We start from the raw sequence: 22,821 nt of genomic DNA, 5'->3' as shown, positions 1-22,821 counted from the left end.
TTCACGTTTTGGATGGTCTCCTTCTGTGTGGCTAGTGTGGCAAAATGAGTGAAGACTTTGTCTGAAATTTGTCTGGAAAAGAAAATCAGCTTCGATTTAAAGGCTTTCACATTAGTGTACATGTCATGTCATGTACATACTGATCTTTTCCCTGTAGCTTCACATTTAGCTCATTCAAATGTGAAAACATATCTACAGCAAATGCAAAGTCACACAGCCAATTCTTGTCACTCAGCTCAGTAAATTCGTCAGACTTCCCCTTTAATTTCAAAAATGCACCAATCTCTTCTTTGAGCTCCCACACTCATTGGAAAACTTTGCCCAAACTCAACCAGCAGACACGAGAGTGGTAAAGTAAGTCGTGGTGATCTGCATCAGTTTCCTCCAGAAACTTAATAAACTGACGGTGCTGAAGTCTCTTTGCTCGAATGAAATTAACAAGCTTTACGACTGGATTAACAACATGATTAAGTTGTAATATAGACTTGCACAATGATTCCTGGTGAATAATACAGTGAAGAAAAATAACATCTTGGTTAGGGTTCTCCTCTTTCACTTTATCCTGAATTTTTAGCAGTCCAACATTTTTTCCAGTTAAATTTGGAGATCCATCTGTCGTGACATTAGCAAGTTTACTCCATGGTAGCTTCATTTTCTCGATGACAGTAGACACCCGGTCATACAAGTCCTCTCCCCGCGTTTTTCCTTTCAGTGGCTCCATGGGTAAAAACTCCTCCGTAATTTCAAAATTGTCACTAACCCCTCGGATAAAAATTAAGAGCTGAACAGTGTCCTTTACGTCATTACTTTCATCCAATGCTAGTGAATAAAACTTAAAGAACTCTGCCTTACTATTTAACTTGCTGGCCAAGTCTTCATCAATCAGTTCCACTCGACGAGTCACTGTCCTGTGCGATAAGCTGAGTTTTTCAAACTTGCCTTTGCTCTCTGGACACAAGAGACCTGCTGTCTCTATCATACATTCTTTCAAAAACTCGCCTTCAGAGGTGTTTTTGCTAGAGAGGTTTGCTAGCTTTTGCTAATTTGAATGATAGCATAAAACTTGCTTTGGTAGTTGTCTCTTGAATTGCAGTTTGTCTGTGAAAGACATTTTGCTGAGCCTGTAATTTAGCCATCAACCTCTGTGCAGTAGCCTCCTGTTCTTGAGGTGACTGCTTGCTAGCATAGTTGCCATGCTTTGTGGCAAAGTGACGGCTGAGATTGTACTCTTTGAAGACTTCAAGTGTTTCCTGGCATATCAGACATACCGGCATTGATCGGACTTCGGTGAAAAAATATTTTGTTGTCCACTCCCGCTTAAACACTCGGCATTCACTGTCCACTTTCCTTTTCTTTTGTCCACTCATGTTTAATATTGGGCTAAAACCAACAGTACCGTTCTCTTATTAAATTCTTTACTAAAATAAGACAGTAAAGTATAAAAACAAGTGATTAAATTTGCTCTACTATAACATTTTTGGTCTTCTAAAATATATATATATAACAAAATCATCTGAAAAAGTTCAGACATGGGACAGAGGCACACCCTGACCATAGAGAACAACCCCTTTCCTCCATAGGAAACCTGTGTATCTTTCACACAGGCCCTTTGTTTATGGTAACACACATAGCTGCACATTGTTGTGTCTTCCAGACACACTTGTATGGGAGGTGCTAGGGCAGTGCAAAACATGGGTAACCAGTAGTTACCACTAGCACTTCCGTTACTGGCAAAAAACAGCCACAGTGCACATAGTGTGAAAGAGCCAATTATCAATGTCAGATTGCAGCCACTGGACTCTATAAAGACAACCAAGTGCCACTTTCAAATGCCCATTGCAACAGTTTTTCTTATTAAAAGCTGGAAATGGCAGGATATTTATATATATACCCCTACTGTGACAGCCTGGCAGAACATTACAAAGGAGAAAATCCAGCATCTGGTGATGTCCATAAGTACAAGACTTCAGGCTGTCATTACCAGGAAAGGGTTTCATCCAAGTATTAGATATGAACATTTGATTTTCAGTTTTTCATTTGTCCAATTACTTCTGCAACCCTGAAATTAAGCGATTTTGTAATAAAATCTTTAGTTCATCACATTTCTATACAATCTTTTTGTTCAACCCACTGAATTAGGGTTCGTTCACACTAGCCGTGCTGCCGTTGCAGTGTGGTGCAGTACTGCAATGCAGCGCAGCTAGGGTTAATGCAGGGTACACAGGTTTCCATCATGTTTGCGTTGATGCTAATGTGCAGTGGTGCATGTTAACACAAATGCCCTGTAGCACCCATTTTTACAGCTGAAAGTCTTTGTTGTTTTATTAACAAGTCATTGTGATGTACAGAATGTGGGAACAGGAAAAAATTGTGTTTGAGTAGAGCTCTTAATCTTACCTCAGAAAGGCTCTGATACTGTGCTCTCCAGGGGCGTGTCTCCCTACATCACCACGATAAAGTGTCTAGGCATTCCCAGGGTGATGTCGGGAGAGGCGTTCGCGGGCATTACAAGGAGCCTCTGGAAGATTGAGAGGTTGTTCCTTCTACTGAATGGGCGGATTCAGAAGAAGGAGCTGCGGCCGTGTTTCCTGACGTTGTCATGTTAACACTGCTGCTGGTGAAGGAGCGGAGGGGAGAGCAAGAGAACCCTCCACTTTTTCGGCTCCTCAGGCCGGATAGAACAGCCGAACGGGCCGTAGTTTGCCCACGGCTGGGGTAGAACATTGGCCCGCGGTCTGAAAGGTCCAGGGTTCGGTTCTGGTCAAGGGCTCAATCCCTGGCCCGGTTGAGGCATGTGTAGGAGGCAAGCAGTTGATGTGTCTCTCTCATGTCAATGTTTCTCTCTCCCCTCCCTTCCACTCTCTCTAAAGGTCAATGGAAAAATATTGGACTGCCAGTGAGGATTTTAAAAAAGAAAAGTTGTTGCCAGGGATGGGGAGGAAAGATCTGAATAGTCAAAGCACAGAGATTTTTAGGCCAGTGAAAAACTTTGTGTGATATTATAATGATGGCTTATGTCATTATGCATTGGTCCAAACCCACAGAATATACTACACCAGGAGTGAATTCTAAGGTAAACTGTGGACTTTGGATGATCATGATCTGTCATAAGTTCATCCTTGGTTAAAAAAAAAATGTATCATTCTGCTGAGTGATGTTGATAATAGGGGAAGGTAGGCATGTGGTGGAATAGGGTAAATAGTTCCTCTCAAATTTGTTGTAAACTTAAAACTACTCTATAGAAAAAAGAAGTCATTTTGCCCTAGCTGTGTGTCTCGGTTGGTTGTTACACCAAAAGGTTTGTGGGGTTGATTCCCAGTCAGGGTACATACCTAGGTTTCGGCTTCAATCCCTTGTCAGGACTCATAGAGGAGGCAATCCATCATTGTTTCCCTCTCAAAAAAGTCATTTTAAGGGGGGGAAATGGGGGACATGTGTAATACTTTCAACAATAATTATTTTTTAAAGTAATTTTAACATTGTATCAGGAGGTAAATAATTTTTTTACACTCTTTTTTAACTATTCAGTTACATAGAACATTTTATGCCCCCTACAAACTCAAAGTATATGTGATTTACTCATTTTTTAAAAAATACCCTGGCCATCAAGTGTAGGCAAACATAGAATTTGCATTAGAAATTCTATCAGTTTCCCCTTCCCTCCCCCCATTTGTTTGGGGGATTTTTTAATTGTATTTTTGTAAGTTTTTTTAATTGAGGTATAATTGACATATTATATTAGTTTCATATATATCAAGATAATGATTTTATACTTGTGTATGTTGCAAAATGATCACAATAAGTCTATTTAATCCCCTCTCCCCATTTTAAACCATTTAGTGTTTCATTTCTGTGGTCTCTATAAAACAGTGCTAGTAAATCTCAATTGGGAAGCATATCTCCCACACTTCCCCCAATTTATGCTTAAAGAAAAGTGTTACTGACAGAAATGGGTTATGCATGTAAACAGTAAAGAAAAAATGTTAAAGTTGCCCTAACGAGTTTGGCTTAGTGGATAGAGCATCGGCCTGCAGACTGAATGGTCCCAGGTTCGATTCCGGTCAAGGGCATGTATCTTGGTTGCGGGCACATCCCCAGTGGGGGAGGTGTGCAGGAGGCAGCTGATTGATGTTTCTCTCTCATCGATGTTTCTAACTCTCTATCCCTCTCCCTTCCTCTCTGTAAAAAATCAATAAAATATATTTTTTAAAAGAAAAAATGTTAAGGGCTATGTGTATATATGACACTGATTCTAAGACAGCCCAGAAATAGACCCGTATAAGTAATATCAACTGATATTTGACAGAGGAGCAAAGGCAATACAATGAAGAAATGATAGACTTTCAACAAACTGTTGGGACAGCAGGGCATCCACATGGGAAAAAAATTAATCTAGACACAGAACTTATACCCTTCAAAAATTAGCTCAAACTGGATCACAAACCTAAATGTAAAACACAAAGCTATAAAACTCCTAGAAGATAACATAGGAGAAAATCTAGATGATCTGGAGATTGACAATGACTTTTTAGATACAACACCAAAAGCGCAGTCCTTGAGAAGAAGAATTGATAAGCTGGACTTCATTAAAATTAAAATTTTCAGCTCTCTGAAGGACACTGTCAAGAAATAAAAAGAGAAGCCACAGACTGGGAGAAAATATTTGCAAAAGACATATATGATTAAAGGACTGTTAACCAAAATACAGTGGGGCCTTGACTTAGGAGTGTCCCGACTAACGAGTTTTTCGAGATTCGAGCCATCTCTCGGCCAATTTTTTGCTTTGAGTTGCAAGCTAAAATTCGGGTTATGAGCTAGCTTCAGATACCCCACCGCTAGTTGGCGCAGCGAACGTCACAGTGAACGCCTCAACATAAGCCCAGCATCACGTGTCTCACTCATTCACTTTTTGATTTGACATACAAGTAATTTGAGTTACGAGCTCCGTCACGGAACAAATTAAACTCGTAGATCAAGGTCCCACTGTATAAAAAAAGTCTAAAATTCAACAGTAAGAAAGCAAACAACCCTATTAAAAAGTGGGTCAAAGACCTTAACTGACATCTATATATCTTCATCAAAGTAGATATATAGGTGGCAAACATGCATTTGAAGATGCTCCACAAGTTATGTCATAGGGAAATGCAAATTAAAACAACAGACATCACTACACATCTAGTAGACTGGCCAAAATACTGGTAAAAATATGGAACAACAGGAACTCTCATTGCTGGTGTGAATGCAAAATCATAGTCATTTTGTAAGACAGTTTGTCAGCTTCTTACAAAACTAAACCTACTCCATATGAACCAAAAATTGTGCTCCTTGGTATTTACCCAAAAGAGTTGAAAATTTTTTTTGTCCACACAAAACCCTGCACATGTTTACAGCACCTTGATTCTTAACTGAGAAAATGGGAACAACCAAGATGTTTTTCAGTAGGTGAATGGTTAAATAGCCAGACGATGGAATGTTATTCAGTGTTTTTAAAAAATGGTCTATCAAGCCATTGCCGGGAGCCGGTCCATGCTTGCTGTTTCAAGGGACCTGGCATATATGGCATACTGTTCTTAATATGTTTGCTCACCTTCTTGGCACTATGTGTTTTAACCAAGGTCTCTGAGAAAGGTTGTTTCCCCAGGTAGGGATTTTCCCCTGAAGTTAGGGAGGGAATAAAACCTCTCAACTAAGTGCCAGGCGGGTAATTAATCACTTTAACTACGAACAATCATGCTTAAGCTAAATAATCTTTACTCCCTGGAATGGAGATAAGAAACGCCCTAACCTTTGAAATAGAGATTGATAGGATTGGAATCAACTGGTATAAATACAGATGTAAGAAGACAGAACGAGGAGAGACAGAACCTAGGCATAGAACCTACACAGAACGTTCTCTAGAGACAGGAGAACTTCGCTGGAGAGAACATGGCAAAAGATCCTGGACAGAAACTGGCCTCAGAACCTAGAGACAGAACCTAGCGAGAGAACATGGCAAAAGATCCTGGACTGAACCTGACTACAGAAATTGTCAAGAGAACCTGACTAGAACCTGGTAACTGAACCTGGCTGGAGAACCTGGACAGAACCTGGCTGGAGAACCTAGCAAGACAACATGGATACAGAACCTGGCTGGAGATCCTAACCAGAACTTCTCTGGAGATCCAGACCAGAACTTGGCTGGAGATCCTGGCTAGGCTGCTGATCAACTGAAGACTGTCTCCGTGTCCTTCCTTCTTCGCCGACTCCGTCCACACCTTTGGGGACCCCTGGACCTGCTGGGGTTGGACCCCGGCAAGCCATGAAAAGGCATAGAGAAAACTTAAATGCATATTGCTAAATGAAAGAAGCTAGACTGAAAAGGCTACATACTGGTTTCAAAGTGTCTGTATAAAAATTATTCCCAGCAACATGTATAAGAATTCTAATTATTCTATATACTTTATAACACATAGTATTATCAGACTTAAATTTTAGACATTCTAGTATGTGTGAGTAGTATCTCATCAAGGTTTTAATTTTCATTTCCCTAATAATGAGGGGGTGAACATTTTTTCATGTATAATTTGCCTTTTGTGTATCTTCCTTGGTACAGTGTCTATTAAAATCTTTTGCCCATATTTTTAGTGGTTGTTTTGTCTTATTAAGTTGTAAGAGTTCACTGTGTATTTTCAATTCAGTTTTTACAACTAAATTTATGTCCTAAATATGTATATTTTCTCTAGTCTTTTGCTTGTCTTATTTTCTTTTGTTGTTGTTGTTATACTCACCGAAGGATATTTTTCCACTAATATTTAGAGAGAGTGGAAGAGGGGGGAGAGACAGAGAAAGAAAAAAACATCAAGAGACACATTGATTGGCTGCCTCCCACACAGAATTGAACCCGTGATCCTTCAGTCTGCAGGCCAATGTTCTTTCCACTGAGCCAAGCCAGCTTATCTTTTCATTTTCTTATCTTTTCAAAAGCATAGGTGTTAATTTTGATGAAAACCAATTTATCATTTTTTTTAATTTGTGATTTTTGTGTCCTATCTAAAAAATATTTGCCTAATCCAAAGTCAAAAGATTTTTCTCCTGTATTGTCTTAATCAGTATGTATTATAGTTTAGCTGTTAGATTTAGGTGTATGATCAATTTCAAGTAGATTGTGTGAGCTAAGGATCCAGTTGTCCTAGCACCATTTTTTAAAGACTATCCTTTTTTACATTGAATTGACTTTCCAGATTTGTCACAGTTGCTGATTTTCATTTTATGTATCATTGTCTTATACAAAAATAAACATTATGTGGGTACAGTGACCATATATGCATGGATGTAGTCTCTGTTCTGTTCCATTGATCCCTGGATCTTTGCTTAAGCCAGTACCCTCCTGTCTATAATCTATTTCTAAATTGTTTTGGCTATTCTAACTCATTTCTTTTTCTTTTTCTCTGTTCCCCCCCCCCCTTGTTTTTCTTATAAATTTTAGAAATAGCCTGCTGTATTTTGATCGGGATTTCGTTGAATCTATTAATAATTTGGGAAATACCACCATGTTAACAATATTTCAACATGTTAGTAGTCTTCTGATGAATAAATGTAGTATATTTCTCCATTTATTTAGGTCTTTGATTTCTCTGAGCAATGTTGTATAGTTTTCAGTGTACTGTTACCAGATTTACTCCTATTTTATACTTTTGATGCTATTGTAAATAGTACTGTTTTTGTTTCTTTAAATATATTTGTATTGATTTCAGAGATAAAGGGAGAGGGAGAGGGAGAGATAGAAACATCAATAATGAGAGACAATCATTGATTGGCTACCTCCTGCATGCCCCACACTGGGGACTAAGCCTGCAACCCAGGCAAGTGCCCTGACCTGGAATCGAACCTTGACCTCCTGGTTTATAGGTCAACATTCAACCATAAGTCACACCAGCCAGGCAATAATACTGTTTTTTAGATTTCAGTTTTCCCAGATGTTCATTGCTGGTGTATAGAAGACAGTTGATTTTTATATATTGATCTTGTATCCTGTGACCTTACTAATTAATAAACTAAGTTACTAGTTCTAGCGGCTTTTTTAAGGATTCCTTAGAATTTTTTGTGTAAATGATTAAATAATTGGCAAATAAAGACCATTTTACTTTTCCCATTCCAATCCACATGTGCTTTTTTATTGATGGGTAATATTATGGAGTATCCTATATAATAAAGAGCTAATAGGCAATTGGTCATCGCACCCTTGCACCCTCATGCTGGGGCCAGGGGACCTGAGGCCGTCCCCCCGTCCCCGTGCAGTGGGACCTAAGGCTGTGCCCCCCGCCCCAGCATTGGGGCCAGGGAACCTGAGGCTGCGCCTCCCACCCAGCAGGACTTGATGGGGGACCCGAGGCTGCGCTCTCCGCCCAGTGGGGCTTGACGGGAACCAGGCGCCGGCCAGGGGACCGGAGGCTGCACCCCCTGCCCTGCGGGGCTTGCCAGGGGTAGGGCAGGCCGGGTCTGGGTCTCGCATGATTTCCAGGCGCGCATGCGGGTAGGCAGGGACTTGACTCTTGGTCCCGTGGCACACCCCAGACTCTGACAGGAGGGAGATTTCCATATATATTTTACTAATTTTCTTTCATCTCTGACACTTCTATTATAGAGAAAGGGCAAATAACAATATTAAAATATTTCCTCTAATTCCCTTTTAATGTGCCTGAATTTCGTGCACCAGTCCATTAGTATTTTTAATAGTTGGTTGAAGTTCCTTGCTTGTTAATTTCTTCATCTGTCTTTTTTAGATACTTCTGTTGATTAATTGTTCATAGTTGTTAGTCATTTTTCCTTTTTCTTTATGTTTGGTAATTTTGGATGCCAGACATTGTTATTTTTTACATTGTTGAGTCCTATATTTTTTAATTATTTTTATTCCTTTAAAGCGAGTTGGGCTTTGATCTGACACATAATTAATTTATGTGAAATCAGTTTGATCCTTTGGAACTTTGCTTTTAAGCTTGGTCAGGGCAGACCCAAAATACCCTTTATCTAGAGCTAACTAATCTCCACTACTAAGACATGGCTTTTCTGAGAACCCTACCCAATGCCCCTGTATTATAGTATCTCTTAAGTTTGGCGGTAGGAACATAAACTCTTCCCACCACTGTGTGTGCTCTATTATTTTTCCAGTGGTACTTTCTCCAGCCTTGTGCAGTTTCACCCCATACATGTGCAGATCATTACTCCACCAAAGACTAGGGTAATGTTTTGGCAATTCCCTCTGCAAGTTTGTGGCACACTCTCTGTGCAGCTTCCTTATCTCTGATATTTTGCCCTGCAAATTCTACCCACTTTGGGCTCCCCAAAATCTGTCGCCTCAACTCAGAGAGATTATTGGACTCTTTTTTGGTTCCCCCACACTGTGAAGCAGCCTGGAAACTCCAGGCCATTTTCTGAGGCAATTATAGTTGTCCTTTTTTTTCCCCTCTTTCAGGGATCACAGAATATATTCTTTATTGAACAGTGTTTGAAAACAGTTGAGTCATAGTTTTTGTCCAGTTTTCTAGTTATGGGAAGGTAGTTCTCATGGCTGTTTGATCCTCTATGGAAGAGGTAAAAGTTTCTCACATATGTGTTTTACTACCACAAGGACAGTGCTACAGATATACAGTAGTAATCAGTGGAAGCTGGGTTGAAGGCAGAAAAATATTGAAATTGTATGAACTTATATAGGACTCTCCTCTCTGAATACTATTATTAGAAATTGAATGTGATATCTCTTTTCTATATTATATAAAAACTAATATTCTCCCAAAGTAAATATTGATTTTTTAAGAAGTCTTTAAATTTGTTTTTCTTTCTAGAAGAAGTTAGAAGCACATTAATAACCTATTTGTAATTCATAGATGTAGTGGCAACTTTAGAATAAAGAGTAAAATGGAAAATATTTTAAAGGCAATCATAATTATATATTATAGTAATGTGTCCTTTAGAGTCTGATATGGTAGCTATCCTCTCAAGAACAGTTATATATTCTTTTTTTTAATGGGGGGGGGGGAAAACGTTTTAAGTTAATGTCTCCCTTTGATATATTTTTAAAAATAGTTTTTCTGATAACCTCATGGAAAGTTGATTAGATCTACCAGTGACTAAGTAAAATTTTTTAGAAGTCAAGTAAAAACATAAGATTATACCATTATTAATCCTTCTTATATTTTCCTTGACATGGTTTACTTGGCTGTTTTATAATCTACCCCCATTTACCAATTGGATTCTTAATGTTTTAGTTTTTATTTATGTCGAGTTATTTTATCTAATCTAATAAAAGACAAACATGCAAATTGACCATACCTTTGCTATGCCTTAAGCCATGCCCACCAGCCAATCAGAGCGACTATGCAAATTAACCCAACCAAGATGGCGGCCGGCAGCCACAGAGCTGGAGCAAGCAGGAGGCTTGGTTGCTCCCGTGATGGAGGAAGCCAAGCTTCCCGCCTGCCACGGCCGGCTCTGAGCTCCACTGAAGGCAACAAAGTTTCAATTATAGAAGGTAAATAAATCCCAGAATAAAAAAGAAAAAGAAGGGAAGAACCAAGATGGCAGCATAAGGTACAAACCTGTACGTGCTGCCCCCCACAACAACATTAAAACCACAACTATAAGACAAAACAGCTATCATCCAGAACCACGGAAAAGCTGATCGAGTGGAAGTACTACAACTAGAAGGAGAGAAAAAAGCGCATTGAGACCGAGTAGGAGGGGAGAGGCGCCAAGAACAGAGAGGTACGGGGGTGCGCGCGAGGCTGCTGCACCTGGGTGCTCGGTTTTTTTCAATCGAAAGGGGACAAGCTCTCGAACCCACTGAACTCATTTACAGCGAGATGCTGGGGTCCCAGGCGCCTACAGGGAGAAACGGGACTCTCTTGCAGTGGGTCGGAAAGCGAAGGTGACTTTCTCACAGAGCTGCTCGCAGGGCTGTGGGGGCGTGCGGCACTCAGGGAATCGCGGAGTCGGAGTCGCGGGGTTGCTGACGACACCATTACTGTTTGCCCCGCCCTGGGAACTCTCTAAGACCCCGCCCCACTACATCCCCTCCCAAGCTGTGCTCTGCGGCACAAGGGAGGCCCCTGCGCTTTTACAGCCTAACTGCAGTGAATCAGAGAGCTCCAAAACTTCCAAACAAAGAGGAGAAATCTGTTGATATTGCTGTAGCCCCTGCTGGGTGGACCCGCACACATAAGGGTGTCTCCAGCACAGACAGAGGCTCCTCGCAATCAGCCAAAAATGCGAAGACAAAGAAACATGTCACAAATGAAAGAAATGGAGGAAAGCAAACTAATGGAGGACATAGAGTTCAGAACCACAGTTATAAGGTTACTCAAGAATCTTCTACGAACCTCCGAGGAACTTAGTGAGACCTTCAAGGATCTTAATGAGAATGCCAAAAAAATGGAAAAGGACCAGTCAGAAATTAAACATACACTGACTGAAATAAAGAATAATATACAGAGATCCAACAGCAGACAAGAGGAGCCCAAGAATCAAGTCAAAGATCTGAAATACGAAGAAGCAAAAAACACCTATCTGGAAAAGCAAAACGAAAAAAGAACCGAAAAATATGCAGATAGTGTAAGGAGCCTCTGGGACAACTTCAAATGTACCAATATCCGAATTATAGGGGTGCCAGAAGAAGAGAGAGAGCAAGGTATTGAAAACCTATTTGAAGAAATAATGACAGAAAACTTCCCCTACCTGATGAAAGAAATAGACTTACAAGTCCAGGAAGCGCAGAGAACCCCCAAAAAAAAGGAATCCAAAGAGGACCACACCAAGACACATCATAATTAAAATGCTAAGGGCTAAAGACAGAGAATCTTAAAAGCAGCAAGAGAAAAACAGTTAGTTACCTACAAGGGAGTACCCATACGACTGTCAGCTGATTTCTCAACAGAAACTATGCAGGCCAGAGGGAGTGGCAAGAAATATTCAAAGTGATGAATGGCAAGAACCTACAACCAAGATTACTTTATCTAGCAAAGCTATCATTCAGAATTGAAGGTCAGATAAAGAGCTTCACGGATAAGGGAAAGCTAAAGGAGTTCATCACCACCAAACCAGGATTATATGAAATGCTGAAGGATATTCTTTAAGGTATAAATACCACATGATCTCACTCATTTGTGGAATATAATGAACAACATAAACTGATGAACAAGGACTGATCCAGAGATGGAGAGGCATTGATTGGATTGTCGGGCCCTGGAGGGAAGGTAGGGGAGGGTGGGGGTAAGGGGGAGAGATCAACCAAAGGACTTATATGCAAGCATATAGGCCTAACCAATGGACATGGACAATGGGGGGGGGGGGGCAGGGGGGAGGGCATGGGCGGGGGTTAGGGGATAACGTGGGGATAAGGACACAGATGTAATATCTTAATCAATAAAAAATATATTAATAAAATAAAATAAAATTTTAAAAAAGAGGCTGGGAGCTTCCGTCACCGGGGGGCTTGGCCAGCCTGAAAATGGCCCTCAGCCCCTCACCCAGACTGGCCAGGCAACCCAGTGGGGACCCCCCACCCTAAAGGGGGTGTAGCCAGCCTGAAAACAGCCATCAGCCTCTCACCCAGGCTGGCCAGGCACCCCAGTGGGGACCCCCACCCTGAAGGGGATGTGGCCAGCTGCAAACAGCCATCAGCCCCTCACCCAGGCTGGCCAGGCACCCCAGTGGGACCCCCACCCTGATCCGGGACACCCTTCAGGGCAAACCAGCTGGCCCCCACCCATGCACCAGGCCTCTATCCTATATAATAAAAGGGTAATATGCAAACTGACCCTAACAGTAGAACGACTGAGAATGACTGGTCACTATGACATACACTGACCACCAGGGGGCAGACGCTCAATGCAGGAGTGCTCAGTGTGCTCCCACAGGGGAAGCTCTGCTCAGCCACAAGCCAGGCTGATGGCTGCCAACACAGCGGTGGTGGTGGGAGCCTCTCCTGCCTCCTCAGCAGCACTAAGGATGTCAGACTGCAGCTTAGGCCTGCTCCCCGCTGGCAAGTGGACATCCCCCGAGGGCTCCCGGGCTGCCAGAGGGATGTCTGATTGCCAGCTTAGGCCCAATCCCCTGGGTAGCAGGCCTAAGCCAGCAGGTGGTCATCCCCTTAGGGGTCCCAGACTGCAAGAGGGCACAGGCTGGGCTGAGGGGACCCCCCCCCCCAGTGCACAAATATTTGTGCACCGGGCCTCTAGTATATATATAAAAATAATATTTGTTGCAAATGTTTTTCTCACTATGTTGGTTTTTCCTTTTTAGTGAGATGTGTTATTAAATACCGAGTTTTTCATTTTTATATAGTCAAATTTTTCTCTTTCTAATTTATTCTTTTATGTCTAGGCTTATAAAGTTTTCTCCCTCAGAAATTAGATAAAAATGTATTGTACTTTCATACCACTTTTACCTTGATTTGATGTTTTAGTATGTAATGATATCTTTGTGGATTATTTTGGTCGAGAAGTCTCTTCCATCTCTCCTTTTCACAGTGATTTTTTTTTTAAGATTTGTCTTTTTTACTATCTCTCTTTCCTCACATCCAGTTTTTCTAACCACACCACATAAAATTACTTCCATTCTAATCACCATGTTGCTAAGTCAAATGAAGGGTTAGCCCTTATATTGTAAGGCCTCAAGTCAGTATTTGACATAGCTCTTGACCACTGTATTCTTTGTAAAAGAGTCATCCATTAGTCTCTGTGATTTCCACACTCCTGACTTTTCGCCAACTTGTCACCTCTCTTTTGTAGCCTCATCCTTCTCTAGTTTAATTATTGAAGTTCCTCAAAACAACTTTTTACTGGCTTTTCTTCTCATTTATACTCTTACCCTAACTAAGCCCCACTGTTCCCATTCTTGACTTCAGTTATCATCCAGATAACTACTTGGCTCCAGACCGAGAATTGCCTACTTGACATCTTAACTTTACCCTGTTAAAGAACCTCAAGCTCAACATATGCAAAATAGTTATATAATCTAAATATTCTAACACCTCACCTCCACCCTCCAGGGCCCCCCAAAAAAAGCTAATTAATTTCTGATCTGTTTTCTAAGAATCCCAGTGTCAATGAAAAGCTCTACCATCTGTGTAGTTCCACAACCCAGAAAATTTACAAGTTATTCTTGACTACTCCCTCCGTCACCTCCTATAGATAATCCAGCACCCCTTTCTATCCAATTTAGCTCCTAAATTGCCCATTTTCTTCACCTCTACCATCAAAAACCCAGTTCAAGCTACCATTATCTGTCATCTCTATTACTTAACTAGTCTCCCCACTTTGACTCTACCTCCTTCCAGGTTGTTCTAACGCAGCAGTAATATTTTCCAAACACAAACTTAATCATTTTATACCCTGCTTAATATCATTTTGGGGCATCTCATTGTTTTGAAGACAAAACCAAGAATGTTTATTTGACATAGAACCTCATTTATCTCTATGGGCTCATTTCATGTTCATTCTCTACTCTGGATTGCTTTCAGTATCTCAAGCTCACTCTGCTGCCCTCAGCTTTAGGGACTCTACACATGCTTTTCCTTTTTCCTGTAACACTTTTCCTTGCCCTTCTCTTGATTAACTACCAAGTATCCCTAAGATCCCCTTTTAATCAATTTATTTAGAGAAGCCTTCTCTGACTTACACAATATCAGATATACCCAGATACGTGACACCATATGCTTGTCCTTCACAGTACTGGATCATTGTCTTGTCTCCAATAGAATGCACAGTGCCAGGCACTAATAGGCCCTCAGTATTCATTGGTTGAATGAATAAATTCATGGTTATTTTTCATGCTAAATTATAGAATCATCAGGCTTTTTAATCAAACTAAGGTTATTTAATTTGGGAAAAATGGGACATACTATCAAATGTTATTTTTCATTGACTTAAATCTTTTTTTTATTTACTTAAATCTTTTATCACTCTTGTGGGTTATACATTTCTTATTAAAAGTTATCCTATGTTTTTTTAATCTTAATTTTTTAATTTATTGTGTAAAGTTTTACATATGTCTCCTTTTTCCCCGATTGACACTCTCCCCGCCACCACCACCAGCCATTCCCACCCCAGGCAAACCCCCAACACCCCAGTGTCTGTGTTTATTGGTTATACTAATATGCATGCATACAAGTCCCTAAGTTTTGTGTTATAAGTGGAATCTCTAGTTGCTTATTGTTGGCATTTAAGCTTTTTTATCTGTATCCAGTTATTAGTTTTTTCCTACTTTATTTAGAATCTTACTACTAGAAACGTATATGTTTTTTAGCTAAAATTATCTAAAACTGAAAGATTTTTAAATAGTTTTTATCTCTCTTGATCCTCAGCTATACTTTAGATCATAAAACTGGGGGGACGTTCTCTAGATTTTAGTCAAAGAATATTCTTACTGAGAAGATAGCTTCAGGGCAGTGCCCCACCCTTGAGAATTTAAGACATTGATTAAGTTAACTGGTTTGGGAAATTTTTATAATTAACATCTATATAAAACTTAGAGCTTATACAGTTCTTTCATATGTCATATTTATATTTATTCACCTATCCTTAAACCTTTTAAGGTAGGTATTATTATTACTGATAAATAATTGAGTCTCAGGGAAATTAAGAGACTTTTCCATGGTCATTAAAATATTGAGTTCCTGAACTGATGTTATACTCCAGGACTCATTCTTGAGAGCTTATGCTGTTTCTCCTTTATCACATTGCTTTTCATGTGTGTACAAAACAAACTGAAAGTCCTTAATTGGATACTAAGTGAGTAATAAGCTAGAAACTTTCCTAGAATATCCCTTCTGAGTATTTTTAATATTTATATTTTTAAATGAATCATTTAGACAATTATTTTAAATTATTTTTCTTATAGGAACCTCCAGAAGTTTAGCCTTTTTGGAGATATAAGCGTTCTACAGCAGCAAGGAAATTTGTCAAATACATACCTCAGCAAGGTGGACCCTGATGGAAAAAAAATCAAGCAGTAAGTTATATAGTTAGTAGAAAGGGGCTTATTTAATAATAATTTCAGTTTTTTTGAGAAATTTTAAGGTATGATACAATTAGAAGAGTAATGATTATTTTTCTAAAAAGAACATATGTCCTGGAAATGTCTTAACAATGAAATACAATAACCATTATATGCCATTTCATGTCATAAGTTTTAAGACAAATCAAGGAATTTTCTGGGTAATTATTGCTTTGTGAAACTTATTTCTCTGCTTGCTTTTGCTATAACACAAATTGTATGTCACCAGTCTTTCCTGCTATACTGGAATAAAATGCTGCTTTCCTTGAACATATCTCTATATTTTTAATACATCTATATGTTTAATACATCTTATTCCTTATATTTTAATGTGAATTTTAATGGCATTTATGATAATACTTGTGAGTTGGATAGAAATTAACTGAGAGAAAATCTCAAAATTGCATGCCATTTCATTGCCTGTTTTTTTAAAAAAAAGTTTTAAAAGATTAGAGCCTAATGTTAACAGGATCTTTGTGGCATGTGTTTTTCTTACAGAATTCAGCAGCTGTTTGAAGAAATACTGAGTAATAGTAGGCAACTGAAATGGCTGTCCTGTGGGTTTATGCTGGAAATAGTAACCCCAACATCACTGTCATCTCTCTCAAACTCTATTGCCAACACCATGGAGCACCTGAGTTTACTGGACAACAATATTCCTGGTCACAGCACCCTTATCACTACAGTGGAACTAGAGCGATTTGTGAATCTGCGCTCACTTGCCCTGGATTTCTGCGACTTTACAGCTGAGATGGCAAGAGTCTTAAGCGATAGCAACCATGTGCCTTTGCAGCGACTGTCTCTCCTGGTCCACAATGTTTCTGTGATGCACAAGTCTCTGGACAACATGCCAAATGATGAGCATTGGAAAGCCTTGTCACGAAGGAGCCCCAGCCTCCGGGTCTATATCATGGCTTTTGATATTAAGAGTGAAGACATGTTAAAGATTCTGAAACCCAGTATACCACTAGAGAGGATTCATTTTGACAGCTACATCACTTGTGTTTCGGGAGCTATTGTTGATCTTATATCTAGGCAGTATGACAAGTTCCTCACTCATTTCATATTAATGAATGATGTGATTGACACGTCTGGTTTTCCAGATCTTAGTGATAACCGAAACGAAGATCCATTGGTGTTATTAGCATGGAGGTGCACAAAGCTTTCTCTTCTGGCAATTCATGGTAGGTGATTTTCGATTAGTTTAATTTGATATCAGTATTACATCTGAAATGTTTTGTGCTATAAAAGATAACATTGGCATTTAGTGTTAAGAAATCTTATAACAAATTGATATGCAGATTTTTATACTTTAAAGTTTATAAGTTACATCACTTACAAGTAGGAAGTCACATCTCTACCCTAAGGATTCTTATCCAAGTTCCCTGTTACTTTTTTTTCCATCACGCAATTGATGGCATTTCACAAACATGGTATTTGAAATCAATATATCTAAGAAAACATACATATTTACTGACAGTAAAAACATTTCCTCTAATCACAGATCTCTTAAAAAGATAACATGGAAGGAAGAGAAAGTATGATTTTTTTTTTCATTCCCATTGCCCCATCTTCTAGATTCTAGTTATTACCGTATTAATTTATATGACTTTTTTTTTATTGGGTGATTCCATTGATTGGGCATATTCTTATTTTATACGGGGGCCTTTCATCTTAATGTGAACTGTTCTTATTTGGAGAGAGAGTTTCATTCTGATAAATTAGAAAAACATTTTACTTCCTTTTTGATACTTATAAGACATGTACAGGGTACAAATTAGGAAGTCTCCCTTTTTTACCTCTGTTTCTTTTCTTTTTAGCCACATTTGTGTCTTGCTTTTCAAGTTTTGTTTTGTAATTTGGTCAGCCAGCAGAGATAGTAGCAAAGAATAGACCAATGTTGAAGGTAATAAATAAAATGAGGATTTTGAATGGGATAAAGAAATGTTAGGTTATTTTCAAAGTTAATTTAACCTAGTCTTTTTAAAGCTTTTTTTTCTTTTTTTAGTAAATAAGATGTTAAATACAGCTAAAGCCTCCCATTTTATTCCTTCCCAGAGATAATTATTATTCTGAAGTTAGTATATATCATTCCCATGACTCTTTTGCACTTTACATATTTGCTACTGACAATTAACAATTGATCTTTAAAGTTTAAAGTGTCACTTCATAACTTTGAACTATGAATGATTTTCACTAATGAAAAACACCAGTTTAATTATGTATTAATGGACACATATATGAAGTAAAAAAATTTTTCTTTATGCTACATCATTATCCAGTTATAAAATTATATTTTAAACATGTATGATTTTACTAAATGTGGTATCGGAATAGGATTACAGCACCTTCCATTTCACCATCCACAGTAAATTCTTGGAGACAATATCAAACTTAGTCCTTGTTTTTGCTCGCTAAACAATCATACTTCCTTCTCAAATCTCAGTATATTTTTAAAGGAAAAGGACCAAAGTAGTAATTGTGATACCAGCTTATGGAAAAGATTAACTTATCATATAGACAAAATAAAATGCAAGGAAATTATAGTGCTTGTGTTTTGCTTTTTTTTAAGGTTACACAGTGTGGGCACACAACCTCATTGCCATTGCTCGTCTTCGTGGCTCTAATCTAAAAGTACTTGAAGTCACTGAAGAAAGCATTGATTTTGACCAAGGTGAACTGGCCGACCAGGATGTGGATCCAGTGCATAACCTTATTGAGCAGGTATCCCTGGGCCTGGGTCAACCTTGGCACGCAGTCATGGACATCGAATCACTCAGTGTCTTCACTGAACCAAATCGTCATTTTTACAGAGAGATGCAAAGCTTTAGCGAAGACATTTAGCTTTTTTTTAAATGTACAATTCCTGTGGTTACATATGCAAGTAGGGTCCTATTATGTTTTTTTCAGTAGTGTGAATTAATCCCTTTGTGCTGTGTTTAATCAGTATTAGCTTCATAGAATTATATATGTATATTCTACTTCTTGATCAAAGAACATAGTCGGGTATTGGATTAGAAGTTCAAAGTGACAATGTATAGGGCTTTCACGGTTAATAGACTTGTTACCAAACCTTAAAGATACACAACCGAAGGTTGTCTGAGGTTGCTGGCTAACTTTATTTTTCACTGAGTTACTCTCTCTTTTTGATTATTTTATTCTTTGTGTGTCAGAGTTGAACTCAGGAGCCAAAATATTTTTATACATATATAGATATATACCCATAGCCTGGTGGATTTGTATGCAATATACTGCATTCACACATTCTAATAGCATTTCATTAATTTTTATTTAAAATGGAAGGGAGGATAATGTCCCAAATGAGTTATCTTTAACAGAAAAGCCAAGATTTTAACTTTCATTACATATATAAAATTGATTATCACCAACTACCATTCTGAATTTTGTATAGTATTAGGTTAGAATCTTGCTTAACCCTTTTTTTAAAATGCATTTACATAAACAAATACTCAAATTGTTGGATTTTTAGAAACTATATCTGACATGATTTTATTTATCAATTATATTACACATTCAAGTTAGCTTTTAAGCCCAGATTTCAAGTTGTGGAGGGAGAAAGAAACTATATTCCAGGGTAAAACCTCCTAAAAGAAAATCAAAAAACAGAATTGTAAACACACATGCTTGCACACAAACATTAGTCGTGAAATCCCTAGCAACAAGTCACTGGATTTTTCTCTGTCAGCGCGCGTGTCAGCTGCCAAAGAATAGACTTAACTGAAGAAGTGCCCACATGCTGGCAGGGGCCGGCCCACTCTGGCCAGCCAGATTCTGCTAGATTGTAATATTAAAGGTCGAATTTCGACCTATGGTACACAGCTGTGCTGTGGCTCAGTCAGCAACCTCAGAACTCTGAAAAACAAAACACAAAAAAAAGAAAAAAAAAAAACATGCACCTGTTTCACTGTGAATAGTGAATGTAAAGGAAGAGAGGAAAAACTGAAAACTTGTTCTATCACAGGTATGAGCTGCTATAATACATGAAGAACATTCCATGAAGTATGTTTTAAAACCTTGTTATATCTGAGAGGCTTTAAAAGCCGATTTAACTGTTTCAGGGCAACCGCGGTACAGACGTGGTCTCTGTGAGACTTCCACCTGACCCCAGTTTTAAGTGGTACGAATGTTGTGCATTTAATGTTAAAGGACAGTCTGCAATAATAAAGTAGCCAACATGGGTGCCCAGCAGTGCTGAGACCTGGCTGCTCTATTGTAAGCTTTGGAAACACAATTTATGCAACAGATGTCCAGATATGATTCTATTTATGGAAAAAGTTTATATGTGTTTTACAAATGGTTTTACCATCTTATATTAAAATGACCTTTTGACAGGTGTGCACTGTTTTGTCTCCAGTGGGCACATACCATGCGGATTTTATATGTACATCAGTAGTGTGAATCCACTGGCACAGTGTGTGTAAATGCCAGATGTGGTGAGATTTTATCTTATAAATGTGATCAGATAAAATAACTCCTGACAGAAACTGTAAGGAAACCAGCTGAATGTTTGACCTGATGACTGATGTTATATGGTTTATGTTAAATGTATATTCTTTTAATCAATGAATAAAGCATTAAAAAGTGGTTATTGGTATATAGTTTATTGTTTATGAAGCATGAAAACTTTTAGTATTAAATAAACTGCAATACTCCTTATATTGTGTATAATTATATGTTAGCTCCTATTGTAATCTGAGCAGTGAAGCTCAAATTTGAGAATATATCATAAATCTTAAACTGAATAGTTGGGAAGAATTTAATGTTTTACCTCACCTTGGCTCTATATAAGCTTAAAAGCAGACAATAGACTGGTTAGCACACAAAAAAGCAACTTAACTTCAATATGCCAGTATTAAATATAGTTTATAAACCCCTATATTGCTTTAGTTTGGCTTTGCAGTCTTCATTTTGGATGTTGAGGCAAACAGCTGTCATTTATGAAAAAAATGGCTTTTTTCCTTCCATCCTTAATCATTCCAGATACAGTTTCTTCTAGGCACTGCCTCACTTTGGAACTGTCATCATACCTGCTGCATCCTTGTTAGACACACCTAACTCCTCTGAATAAATCACCATGTTTATGTATTTAAAGAACCAAATAGTACACAAAAATGTATATAAAAAGGGAAGCCTATTTATATATGAGTGATACCCAGTGTAGGCTGGTACAGTGAGGCACAGAACTAGGAGACTTGGCATCTGTTGTCCACTCTACGCTCTGACTCTGCTACATGAGCCCAGACTCTTCCTTGAGCTTCAGTTTCCTCATCTGTGAAATGAGGGATTGGACTTGGTTATCTAAAACTGATTCTTCACCCAAAATTTCAACCCTTGTTAGCCAACAGCTTATAGACATCTTTGAACAAATGTATTAAATAAAATACTCTCAACACATAGCTCACTGTGAAACTTACATATTGAAAATTACATTCACACTTCTCCCACCACCCTAGGAATTAAGAAAGTTAGGGATTCAGTGGAGCCGGGCTTGGAAAGGAAGTGTGCTTACGGTTGAACACATGGTTTCAAAACCTAAATTGCTTGGGGCCTATAGCATGAATTATATTGGATCTCTACAAAGGTAGTACATAAAATGGTCCTAATGGAGTTAATACACAGGAAGCTATGAAAACCCAGTAACTCCCCCACATTGCCTACCTATATCAAGGTTTCCCAACCTTTTCATGTCCTGACATAATTAGAAAATATTGTACACCAAACTGGTATAAACTGGAAGGAATTGGAGCAAAAAATAATGCTTTTTATAATCCTCACCTGAGGAAAATGTCCTTTTGGTTTGTTTTTATTTCTTTTAGAGAGAGAGGAAGGGAGAGATTGGGTGCTTCCATAGACACCCTAACTGGGGATCAATCCCACAGCCTGGGTATGTGCCGTGACCAGGAATCAAACGTGACCTTTCGGAATACCGGGATAGCACTCCAACCAACTGAGCCATACTAGCCAGGGATCATATTCTTTATTCTATAATTGATGAGAAGAATAAAATGAAGATTTGAGAATCATGAATTTGTTTAGAACTTTCAAATAAAGTCTTGTCATGTTTTAACTGATAACCTCTTAAAAATTTTAATATTGCCACCAACGAGAAACCCCCCTCAAATAAGTGATTTTTAAACCTTTTTATTTTCACAAGCATTCAAAACTTATGAAGCTGAATTAAACTTAAAAAATTTAACTGTTCTTCCCTAGCCAGTTTAGCTCAGTGGATAAAGCATTGGCCTGCAGACCAAGCGGTCCCGGATTCAGTTCTGGTCAAGGGCATGTACCTTAGTTGCAGGAGGCAACCAATCGATGTGTTTCTCTCACATTGATGTTTCTCTGTCTTCCCTCTCTCTTCCACTCTCTCTAAAAAAATCAATGGAAAAATGTCCTTTGGTGAGGATAAACAACAATAAAGAAATTTATTCTAATGTATTAGTAAATATGATACTGAGATTTGTGAATTAATTTCAAATTCAAGTGATTTTTTTTCATTATAAGTATTTTAAAATAACAATGCTCTCACTTATAGTCTCCTACACTTGACCATGCCACTAGTTCAGCCACCACAGAGAGCAGACATCAGCTACCAGTAGACAAGTATGTAACTTGTAAGTCAACTAGAGGCCAGTGGAGCCCCCTCCTCTCACTTCCACCTCCCAATTCCCTCACACGTCTAGGGCTTCACACACCTGGGCTTTCCTATCTTCTCCTGGGATACCTGGAACATACTTCTCTCACAGCTTCATAGACACCCCCCTTGTCCATGAT

The 22,821-nt window shown here is 38.7% G+C and overlaps 1 protein-coding gene across 2 annotated transcripts in view; it reads left to right on the top strand.

Annotated features, from left to right (window-relative positions):
• Nucleotides 1–20,634, top strand: part of FBXO33 (F-box protein 33) — a 35,008-nt gene extending 14,374 nt beyond the window's left edge. The window contains exons 2-4 of one of the 2 annotated variants that reach the window (XM_036346595.1): nt 15,874–15,984; nt 16,528–17,213; nt 18,602–20,634. In XM_036346595.1, the coding sequence (XP_036202488.1) occupies nt 15,874–15,984; nt 16,528–17,213; nt 18,602–18,873 (1,069 nt within the window). In that variant the 3' untranslated portion in view covers nt 18,874–20,634. The remainder of the gene's footprint in view (nt 1–15,873; nt 15,985–16,527; nt 17,214–18,601) is intronic. The other variant, XM_036346602.1, reaches the window with a different exon arrangement.
• Nucleotides 20,635–22,821: the final 2,187 nt, after the last annotated feature.

Source organism: Myotis myotis, unplaced genomic scaffold (genome assembly GCF_014108235.1).
Source record: "Myotis myotis isolate mMyoMyo1 unplaced genomic scaffold, mMyoMyo1.p scaffold_m19_p_1, whole genome shotgun sequence".
Lineage (NCBI taxonomy): Eukaryota > Metazoa > Chordata > Mammalia > Chiroptera > Vespertilionidae > Myotis > Myotis myotis.
The sequence above is the reverse complement of the archived record's forward strand: the minus strand, read 5'-3'. Positions and strand labels throughout refer to the sequence as shown.